Source organism: Solanum tuberosum, unplaced genomic scaffold (genome assembly GCF_000226075.1).
Source record: "Solanum tuberosum cultivar DM 1-3 516 R44 unplaced genomic scaffold, SolTub_3.0 scf00640, whole genome shotgun sequence".
Classification (NCBI taxonomy): Eukaryota; Viridiplantae; Streptophyta; class Magnoliopsida; order Solanales; family Solanaceae; genus Solanum; species Solanum tuberosum.
In genome coordinates, this window is record NW_006239562.1 from 111,642 (window position 1) to 123,314 (window position 11,673).

At 32.6% G+C, this 11,673-nt stretch overlaps 1 protein-coding gene across 1 annotated transcript; it reads right to left on the minus strand.

Moving 5' to 3' along the window:
* Nucleotides 1–6,120: 6,120 nt before the first annotated feature.
* LOC102598716 (adrenodoxin-like protein 2, mitochondrial) lies at nucleotides 6,121–11,583 on the minus strand. The gene is made up of 8 exons (XM_006366486.2): nucleotides 11,378–11,583; nucleotides 11,173–11,266; nucleotides 8,938–9,005; nucleotides 8,711–8,757; nucleotides 7,635–7,741; nucleotides 6,856–6,905; nucleotides 6,632–6,714; nucleotides 6,121–6,551 (listed from the first exon to the last, which is right to left on the minus strand). Exons 1-8 carry the CDS (start codon nucleotides 11,459–11,461, stop codon nucleotides 6,437–6,439), a joined length of 648 nt encoding a protein of 215 aa, XP_006366548.1. The 5' UTR covers nucleotides 11,462–11,583; the 3' UTR covers nucleotides 6,121–6,436.
* Between the last annotated feature and the right edge of the window lie 90 nt (nucleotides 11,584–11,673).

Here is an 11,673-nt window from a genome sequence, read left to right on the forward strand (position 1 = left end):
TTACATATTTAAAGTCACAATCATTGATAATATAAAATATATAAACAACATGAAAAATTATAATTAAAAAAATTAATTTATTTTTTTAAAATTTGAACCATGCCACATAAATTAAGACAGAGAAGGTAATGAAGTGTTTCTTACAAAATTGTCCATCAATATTGTATAACAACTATTTTTATATTCTAATTTCTAGCACAAATTAGCAATCATACAGTCCATTGACTTTGATAACATATTCCTAATTTTTCTGCCCTCCAACCCTTATTGATCTTCTCAATAAAATCTTCAATTCTTTTCCTTAATTCATCCTCTTCTTTCACATCACTTTTCTCAAAATTGTTGTCATTTGTTTCTTTTCTTGATTTTGCTAAATACATTTTTGTGTCAATTGTAATATTAGCACTCACCCCTTCTACATTTTCACACTTATTATTCGTGTCTTGACGAAGAGATTGTTTATGATTAGTAAACTCGTGATGTTGAAAATGAGCAACATTGTTGTATGCTTCACTTTTATTGTCTTGGTTTACCTCTCGGAGTATTTCAATGGTTGATATGTTACTCGATACCGAAAATGTATTCATTTCTTCTGATGTGACATGTGTGTTCATTTTTCTATCAATTGTACCATTAGCAATTGCCCTATCTACATTCTCAAATTTGAAACTCGTCTCTTGATGATGAGACTCTTTAAAATAATTAGACTCTTGATATTGAACACAAGAAACATTGCCGTATGCTTCACTTTTGTTGGCTTGGTTTATATCCCCGAGTACTTCTACAGTCGATGTGTCATTCATACCTTTGTGAAATTGTGTAGCCTTGGAATTGCCTTGTGCTTGTTTTCTCTTAAACATGTCATGATCAAGAATATTGGTAGTGTCATCTTGTGAACTAGATTGGAAGCCACTTACTAGGAGAATAGCTACTATAAAATTGCAAAAACAAAATATAATGTGAGAATTGGAAGAAGCCATAAAGATCATCTCAAATGTAGAACTCAACATGGTTGAAAAATGATATCTCGCGTTCCAGTCTTGAGAATGGATAATTTTTCGGCAGGGAATTTTTTATCCCTCAATTGGTAGACAATCCTGATACAAATTTGGATAAGTCAGTCTACTAAATCTCGAAAACCAGAAGACTAAACTAAAAAAAGAATCTTGTAAACAAATAAGTTGCAAGAAGATGTTGATAGAATTTGAGAAGATATTTAGGTGTTCAATTTAAGTAGAATGTGATGTAGTGAGGCTATTTAAAGGTTTGTTTTGATTGTCAAATTGTGTCAAAGAAGCTTTTTAGATATGATATTTATTGTGTTACTTTTGAGAAGCTTCCCTAGGAAGGACTATAAAAATGTGTGAAATTTTTTTAATAATAATTTGTGTGTCTACACTCTACATTACCCCTCCATCCCCAATTAAAAAAAGGTATACATGTGGGACATTTTTAAATTATTAATGTGCGTTTACATTATAACTCATCTAACGCGTTTATTTGATTTTTTTTTACTAATAGAGGATGTTCGTTTCATAGATAAGTTAATCGGTTAAATATCATGTTTGAATTGATGAGCACTTTGTGAATTTATGCAAAAAAAATATAAAAAAATCAAATCATGAATCGAAAGTGTTTAATACGAGCATTTTATTATATGTTCATGTATTCAATTGAAACATATGATAGCTCGAGTATTTAAATAAAATTACTTGATAAATTTAAGAGGTTATCAATAGTTAATATCTTAAAAGGTTATTCAACTTTGAAAATTTATTTAGTAAAATCATTAAATTTTATTTTGTATCAATAAAATCACTTTATTTATATTTTCATATCAATAAAATCACTCAATTAAAATTATCATTAAACTTTTTTTACATAACAAGAGTATAAATTATTATGCCATAAGAGCTTCCAATTGGAGTGTTGAACACTTCTTCCATGTTAGGATGAGTATATAGTTGACTTAATAAAACCAAAATCTAGTATACTCATCTTCAAAACCAACACGTGGTAGTGTTATCAAATTCTTTCACTTCTTACTCCTACTCTATCTAACGTGAGATTTGTTTAAGATATCATTCGTGTCTCATCTTTAAAAATCTATTAATCTAAAAAATTGTCAATCCTACTTGATCTGTTCCTATCAGTCCACCCGTTATCAACGGTGTGACACGATTGACTTAATCTTAATTACCTTACTTATTCAACAAAAAAAGAAAAATTAAAAATGAGCATTGAGATGAATTCATGTTGTGTGGTATATCATAATTATGTTAGTTAGAGTTCTACCTTCCACAAAAGTTCAATTCTTCAATAAAATGAAAATATTTTAAGTTTGATACCCATCGTATTTCGAGAGTCAATTTTTTAAAATTTTGAGTTTGACTTTGAAAATGAAAATTTGTCAAAATAAAATTTATATATTTGGAAAATAAGTAAAATCTACTAAAAAAAGTCATAATAATTGACAATTCAAAATATGTAAAAAACATATAAAAAGAAATCACGATTAAGAAAAATCATCTATTTGACAAAATTCGAATTGTGCCACGAAAATTGGGGAGAGCAGGTAATAAAGAGGTCCTTACAAAATTGGCAATCACAGTTATATATCATCTATTTATTTTTTCCTTCTAAATTCTAGTACAAGTAACTGAATTATAGACTAATTGACTTTGATAACATATTCCCAATTTTTCTGCCCTCCAACCCTCATTGATCTTCTCAATAAAATCTTCAATTCTTTTCCTTAATTCATCCTCTTCTTTCTCATCACTTTTCTCAAAATTGCTGTCATTTGTCTCTTTTCTTGTTTTTGCTAAATACATTTTTGTGTCAATTGTAATATGAGCACTTGCGCCTTCTACATTTTCACACTTGAAATTCGTGTCTTGCTGAAAAGATTGTTTATCATTACCAGACTCGTGATGTTGAAAACAAGCAACATCGTCGTATGCTTCACTTTTGTTGTCTTGATTTACCTCCTTGAGTACTTCCATGGTCGATATGTCACTTGATACCGAAAATGTATGCATTTCTTTTGATGTGACACGTGTGTCTATTTTTCTATCAATGGTATCATTAGCATTCACCTCTTCAACATTTTCACACTTGAAACTCGTCTCTCGATGAAGAGACAGGTTAAAATTAGTAGGCTCATGATATTGAGAAAGAGTATCAACATTGTATGCTCCACTTTTGTTGTCTTGATTTATATCCCGGAGTACTTCTATGGTCGATGTGTCACTGGATATCGAAAATATTTGCATTTCTTGTGATGTGACACATGTGTCCATTTTTCTAACTTGATAATCAAGACCATTCATACCTTTATGAAATTGTGTAGCTTTGGGACTCCCTTGTGCTTGTTTTCTCTTGGACGTGTCATGATCAAGAATATTGGTAGTGTTATCTTGTGAACTAGATTGGAAGCCACTTACTAGGAGAATAGCTATGATAAAATTACAAAAACAAAATATAATGTGAGAATTGGAAGAAGCAATAAAGATCATCTCAAATATTGAACTCAACATAGTTAAAAACGATATCTCGAATTCGATCTGTGTGAAATGAATAACTTGTCAACAAAGAGTGTTTTACTCAGTAAATCTCGAATACCAGAGAATCTTGAAAACAAACAAGTTGCAAGAAGATATATTGAGAGAATATTTGAGAAGATATGTAGGTGTTCAATTTAATGGAGTTGTGATGAAGTGAGGCTATTTATAGGTTTGTTTTGATTCTTAAATTGTGCCAAAGAAGCTTTTAGACCATTAATTTAGATATTATATTTACTGTGTTACTTTTGAGAAGCTTCACTAGGAAGGACTATAAAAATGTGGGATATTTTTTTAATAATAATTTATGTGTGTCTACACTCTACATTACTACTGAATCCCCCAACTATAAAATAATTCCATGTGGGACATTTTAAAATTATAAATGTGTGTTTACATTATAACTCTTCTGACGCGTTTATTTGAATTTTTTATTGGCTAATCAAATAAATATATCATATTTTTTAATTATATATATTAATTTCAATAAGCTATAAAATTACATACATGTCCAAATTGATGTTAATATTTAAAATTAAAATATAAAACATATTTTATATGATTAACTTATCTACATAATGAGTGCTTGAGAATATGCGTAAAAACTTTTTAAAATATGAATTAAAAGTGTCTCATAAAAATATATTATCATGTATTCAGATGTTCAATTAAACTATGTCATAATTTGAGTTTGTTTAAATAAAATTTATCAATACCGTGTTATCAATGATTAATGATTCAACCAACAGTTAGTCTCTTTATTATTGACTTATTGTATGACCAAAAAACGAGTATATAATTGAAAAAGTCGTTAGAAAACTAACCAAATAATACTTTTTATTAAAAAAAATAAAAATCAATGAACTCATGTGGACACTCAAATTATTTTAAGGAAAAAAAACTTATGTCCAAACGAACCCATAATCTTTTGGACTTGGCCGTGACACCATTGAAATTTCGAGAGTCAATAAAGTTTTTTCTTTAGTGCAATTTTTTTGTTGTTAATTAGTGTAATTTATAATATTTTTTTGTGTATTTTCAAATACAAACTTGATTTCAAATTTTTAAAGCTTCTATGTTTGAATTTAGACATAATACATAAATATGTCATTTAATTTAATTTGGCTTCAGTTAGCATTTATGTTCTTAAACTTTGGATGTGCACAAGTAGACACTTAAACTTGTATAAAATTGAACAAATAGATACACATGTCTTACGTAGCATAATACATGTAGGAAATTACATATGAAACGAAATTTCATGTAAGACGTAGGACGAATGTGTCTATTTATTTAGTTTTATATAATTTTAGGTATCTAATCGTGCATACTCAAAGTTGGAAGATATAAATATCACTTGAAGTTAAGTTAAATGACATATGTATATATTATACCTTGGATTTATGTCAAAGTTAAAAAATAAATTGAATTTAAAAATTCAAGTGTGTCACATAAATTAGAACGGAAAAAGTATAATGCTGACATAAATTAAAAAGGTACTATACTTTACTATTTTTAAGGAAGCTTCACATGTTCACTCTGATCAATATACTCAACTATCAAGTCAACTCACTTTTAGCTTTCCCTCCACACCTTATGTCTAAAAACTTCTTAGACACAATTTTTCAAAAAAAAAACAAAACAAACCTTTAAATTGCCTCACTTCATCCCAATTTCTCAACATTGGTAAATCTTTCAAAATCATTTATACATTAAAACTACGTCGCTAATTCATCACTAAATTGTTCTAGAAATAGATTATTTTAGTCGTTTATCGACTAAACTTTGTCCATCGCTAAATTTTTTTTTTTTTTTAAAGTAGTGAAAAACCATGTTGAGTTCCACATTTGAGTTTATCCTTATAGCTTCTTCCAATTCTCACATACTCTTTTGTTTTTGCAATTTGATCATAGCTATCCTCCTACTTGAAAGTTCCAAAACAAGTTCAAAAGAGAACAACAATACTATGAATTCTCAAATATCCAAGAAAAGAGAATCACTAGGCACTTCAAAACCAAAACATCTTGATTTTGAAGTTAGTGAAATGGACACATGTGTTACATCACAAGAAATGCAAACGTATTCGATATTAAAGGACACATCGATCATAGAAGTACTTCAGGATGTAAACCAATACAGCAGAAGTGGAGCATACAACAATGTTGCTTGTGTTCAGTATTACGAGTCTGCTAATTGTAAACAATCTCATCACCAGGACACGAGTTTCAAGTGCGAAAATGTAGAAGAGGCGAGTGCTAATGGCACAATTGAGAGAACAATGCATTTGGCAAAAATGAAAAAGAAAGCAAGTGTCAATAGTTTTGAGAAAAGTGATGAGAAAGAAGAGGATGAATTAAGAAAAAAAATTGAAGATTTCATTGAGAAGATCAATAGGGATTGGAGAGAAGAGAAGTTGAGGATATGTTATCAAAGTCAATGACATGTATGATTGTCATCAATTTGTTTAGCTTATGTTAAAAAAACATAAAAAATGTTGTAATAGAATGTTGAAAAGTATAGTAGGCGTTTGGACATCGATTTGATTGATAAAGAGAAATTGACATAAATAGTCATCCATCGAAGATGGTTAACTATATTTGTGCCATTTATGAGTGCAAAAACTAGTATAATAATATTACATAGAACTTGATTTAAAAGAATACAGAGGTTTCTGCAGAACTAGTGTGGGTATTATTGTGAGGATGGACAAGCAGACACCATGACGAATCCAGTAAAATCGCCTGGAATATTTCCAGTGATACAAGTAAATAAGTAATCAAAATTGCCCCTATAAGTATAATCATCCCACAAAATTTGTTGACTCATGTGTTTGTTAGACATGAACCATAAAATGCTCTATCTATGAAAAAGTTCTAATGTGGTTTTGGTTTATAGCCATCAACAGCAAAGTTTCTTGTGGCAACAGGGAGAGCTAATCGAATGCCATCAAGTTCAGGTTTTGCAATTACCTGACAACCTAGACGTGACCTGAAGACGATGAATGTAAAAGAAATGAGAAGCTTCATAAATCATGGGAACTGCTAAATAGTACAAAGCAAGAGACATACGTGTCGGTGAGAGCAAAAGCAAGATCCAACATATCATTTTCTTCATCTGTTGGATCTTCTAGCTTGTTGTAATACTCCATATCCTGTGAAACGCCACAAAAATAGATGAGAAATACAGCATATTTATTAGATCAGAACAACCAAGATGGTATTGAGTAGCTCGGTAGCTCACAGCCAGGCGGAAAAAAGAAGCCAATGACATCATCCCGATCACAATTACTTACCATAACAATCAGATGACATGTGGAACAGGCAAGTGAAGCTTCACATGCTCCTGCATCAAAGGCCATACAAATTTAGTTAAGTTAACAGCAAAGCATTTGTTGTCGTGCTTAGAAATGTTAACACCACAAAAATATCTAGAAGTGTTCTACCAATGTTTTTATTTATCTGACAGTGTCCTAAACCACAATAAGTAGGCATGCAGTGTCAATCATGTAATTTTGCCTAGATGTATGCATCTGTGGCTATGGAGTATCTAATATTGAAGTCGAAACTGGAAGAAGTATCGTGAACATAAAAACTTTCATTTAAGACAGTCTTAATAAAATCGTCCCATGTGCATATCTTCAACCACCGTCTCTCCAGGAAACCTTAAAGATGTGTTACAAACTTCCTCTCTTACCATCACCATCACCGCTTCAGTAGTATCTCTAGTATGAAGATCGTGAGCTCACAATGCTCCTTCTGGAACTCCTCGAGCCCAACCATACCACTAACTTTGAAACAATTTTGGGAATTCCAACACATTATGCTCGAATCTGTAAGGGAATACTACTTTCTTTTCCGTTGTTTTCTTAGAACTTTTTCGATAGGTAGGATTGCAAGATGATGTTAGATGAAAATTCTAACACATCCAACAAATGCCTCTCAACTGACTGAAACTAGTACCAAGATTCACTAAATCGCCTTATCATTATTAAAATATCAGCAAACTTAAAGTAGTTGAGGATTATAAGATCCGTTCAAGATATATGAACCAAGACACCTCAACAAAGCTGACCTTCAAGTTCAATGTCATTTTCATGTGCAGCTTCTAACATAGACATTCCAACAGGGACCTTGATATGGTTCTCTTCTCCATCCTTGTCAACAAAAGTTACAGAAATTCTGCGAATCACAAAAAGAGACCATAGAAAAGTAAGTTTGTGGTAACTAAATCAGTGTGGCATAATCTCATGACATTCCATCAGCTAAATTGTGAGGCTAACCATGATAAGATGATGATGGATGCAATGAAGGAGACAGCATAAAGTTCAAAATTTACCATCATAATTCATACAGTAAAAAGGCTATTAAATCTCTGATACACAATCTATATGAGATATAGTGCATTAGATGTCAGAAAACACAAGTTTAAGGAGGAAATGTTGGATTGTAACAAAAACTTTCCCTAGTGACGTCATGCATTGGACACAGAAAAGCAAATGAGATATATGTCCAAAATTTTAGGTAGTTTTTGGGAAATAATAGATCTAGATAAGTAGGAGTGAATGTGAATTGGTTTCATGATCCTAGAGTGGGAAAGAACAAATCTGATTTTTTGAGGATCAATTCTGGTCCAGTTAGAATTTAAAATTTTTACCGAACACATACCTAGAGCATCTCAATCTATAGAAGTTGATTTAGAGAAGGGCCTACTTAATAAATATTCTATGAACTCTTCTTCCAGTCCATATAAACGCTCATGGCACCACTAACTAGTTACTGCTAGGTTGGCAAATTTATATGGTTTTACTTTCAACGGAACTTGTGTAAAAAAGGTATCATATAAGAGTGTACTCTAATAAGATCTGGATCAATTCAGAAGAAAAAAAAAGGTAGTTGAAAGGATCAAAGCTAGTCTAATCTACTATAAACTAGACATTTTCCAAAAAGAACCTAACAGACCTTTGAAACCTAAATTCCATTCAAGCCTTCCCCTTTAACAAGTAGATCACCAATTTAATTATGTCATTTTTGTAAAGGACAATTGTAACCAGCAACATAATCTCATCTTCTGCCTACAGAAACCATAAGTACACACATTGAAGAGGAAGAGAAAAGAGAATGGAGTAAAAAATTCATGCGAGAACTTACTTTTGCTCTGCCTCATTTCCTGCAGCAGTACAAAATTGTTCATGCCTCTGAAGCACAAATCAAAGTTCAGCACATCAAAAGAGGTGAAAAAAATCATATTTCAAAGCAGAGAAAGAAACACAAACCAACAAAATAGGGTGCTAAAGAGAGTCGTAGAACATAAGTAATTAAAGCAACGAATTCTAGAACAATACTAATTATTAGATTCATCTAGCAAAGCTACTGACCAGGCCCTGTGTAGATGAATATCGCAACAAGTGTGTGTATGATGTCCTCGGAATACAAGCTAATGGGGCTGCAATTCATCAATAAAGAAAAGGTCATTCGGAGACAAAATCTAACTCCCGTCAACTTTAAGATAGCAGTACACTGATTAATTGTAAAACTAATGCTTTGATAAGTCAACACAACAGAGTACAGACAGGATGTCTAGAAATAAAAGTAAAAACTGTGTGAAATTGAATCTTGAAATAAAAAATGAAAACAAAAGCTATGTAGAAACCCTTCGGGGTGGCCCAGTGGTTTGGGCTTGAGACTTCCATGTTGGAGGTCTCAAGTTCGAAACCCCTTGCCAGCGAAAGCAAGGGGTTTGCCTTCTGGGTCGAGCTCGTCGCACAGGGCTTGCCTAGTGCGGGTTACCTCCCCTATGTGGTTTGCGAGCTATTGCATAGGAGCGGTGTTTTACCCTGTGCGCACCCAAAGGGTAGCGGCTGCGGATTTCCCTTGTCATAAAAAAAAAACTATGTAGAAATTGTGTGTTTGGTGAACCAGATTCATCCATCAGGTTATGCAATTGCCTGTGCAAAAGGGTTGTTCCATGCATCCAAAGAATAATTTCTTTTAAAAAAACGTTTTATACTCTTTGCATTATTCTCACTGTTTTGGAAAATTTTCCTCTTTCTTTTGACCAATATGATCTGAAAGGGGAAGAATGGTATAGATCTCAGTTTCTTTTTCTTTCCTTTTTCTTTTTGGCTAAGGTGAATAATTCTTTTAATAATGAAAAAATCCTCTGTATACAAGCAGTATACTAAGAAGTAGAGAATCTACCACATTATTTGATTCTATCCTACAATTTTGTAACTTGTATTAGTATGCCTCTAGATATTATTTAACTCAACTTTGGATTTGCATTTCATCTTAACTATGGACCTTGACCATTGGTTTCATCTTAATTGTGGACCTTGTCTATTTTTAAGTATGGATGTACATCCACATACTAAATCATCTTGATTGTTGGGCTTCAACCCTACTTGATTCGGAACGGTCTCTTGATATTTGATTTTGCTTTGATGTGATTGCACAATGTATGTGTTGGTCAAAATTTACAATTTGTAAGATTTAACATATTCTGTACGATGGACAAAAGTAGGTTTTATACATCACCATATTTCTCTCTATCCTTATGATTTCTTTCTCCCTTTAAAATCCATCTAAGAATAAAAAATCTTATCCATTCCCTCCTATCCTTTTGTCCTTCATTCATAAAATTCATAGGAATACAACCAAATCCCAAGAAGAAAAATCCACAAATTTTGAGTTCATTGCACAACTTGTACTGAGGCATTCATCCGTAAATACTTGCCAGCAGTTGCACCTTTTCTGCTTAAGCAATTGGGTATCACTGATCAAGTTACCGCCCTCTATGTGGAACAGAAGACGAGTCAGTGCCTCAGTGGACCATTTGTTTTTCATGTGCACCTTTTCTGCTGCAGTTTGGGAAAAGCTCTAATCTTGGCAGGCTGTCACAGGAATGCAATGGATTGGGTAAGTGAGGTTGCATGGATGGTGGTAGCAGGCACTGTGTATTTCATTTGGTAAGAGAGAAACAATAGGGTGTTCCAAGGCAAACACAAAACAAAAGTCTCCTGAGGTTCTTCTAAGGCATATCATTCAGAATGTTACGGTGAGGGGTGGTATGCAACCAAAACTTGCAGGAATAATGAAGCATTTGGATTTCTATCCTCAGTGTTTTGCACTTCACGTTTTATAACCGTGGTGTCCAGGTCAGCTTGTGTGCACCTTGACTAATTTCAATTTTCAAGAGATACATACCAAATAACTCTGTTCACCAACGCTAGAGCAATTGGGAAAGAATCACCCAGTTTATTTGAACCTGAGACTCAGGATTCTCAATTCATTTCATTGACCACTAGGCCACACCTTGGATGCGGTGTTTTGCACTTTTGAGGGACAGTTTAGCAGTTTTTTCCTTTTGGTTCTATACCTGATTCTGGACCCTGGTACTTTATCCATATGCCAATTTCTCTCCATTTTTTGAGCTTTGTACAAAACTTCACTTTTGGTTACTAAACTCTTCATTACCCAAAAAAAATAAAATTGATAGCAATTCTGCTGCTCTCTAATAGAATACCCTTTACCCATCAACAACAAAAAAAAATTCACAGATTTACTGAAATTAACAAGGAAACACAGATACATATAAGTCTAATAAAACGTACCACTGATATAATTCAAAGGAAACAAATTCCTAACTCGATTCGAGGTCCCCGTGCAATAACTCCTACAACCCACTTTCAGCGATAACTCGCATGTCTGTAATTGCAGCAAAAATTCTTCAGTACTAAACTAATCAATTTTTTGGGTATAAAAATACCTTAACAGAAATCTTAAAATTAATGAAAAATAGTCTTGCAGAAAACTTACAGAAGCTGAACCATGGAGAAGAAGAGAGGAAAGAGAGCAGCCGGTAAGCCGGTGGGCAAGTCGGAGATTGTGGAAGCCCACCATTTGGGGTCGCCGGAGAAATCTGAAGGCGCAATGAGTCTGCGATTCAGGGATTACTAGTCAGTACTATAATTTCCCAAAAACCCACCTAAAACCCCTTGCCTTTTGACAAGTAGCCTCTCTTTCTTCTTTCATTTTTGGCGTTTTTTAATTTGATCTCATTTTATATTTATTACGTCAGATAATAAATATAAAATGTATAAATATAAAACGTC

What these genes read in the sequence shown, in the direction of transcription:
- LOC102598716 (XM_006366486.2), bottom strand. Translation starts at nt 11,461, where the DNA reads ATGGTGGGCTTCCACAATCTCCGACTTGCCCACCGGCTTACCGGCTGC. An exon ending in AAATGACATTGAACTTGAAG is followed by an intron (nt 6,906 to 7,634) that starts GTCAGCTTTGTT and finishes CCTTTGATGCAG; the next exon opens with GAGCATGTGAAGCTTCACTT. An exon ending in CATGTCATCTGATTGTTATG is followed by an intron (nt 6,715 to 6,855) that starts GTAAGTAATTGT and finishes GGCGTTTCACAG; the next exon opens with GATATGGAGTATTACAACAA.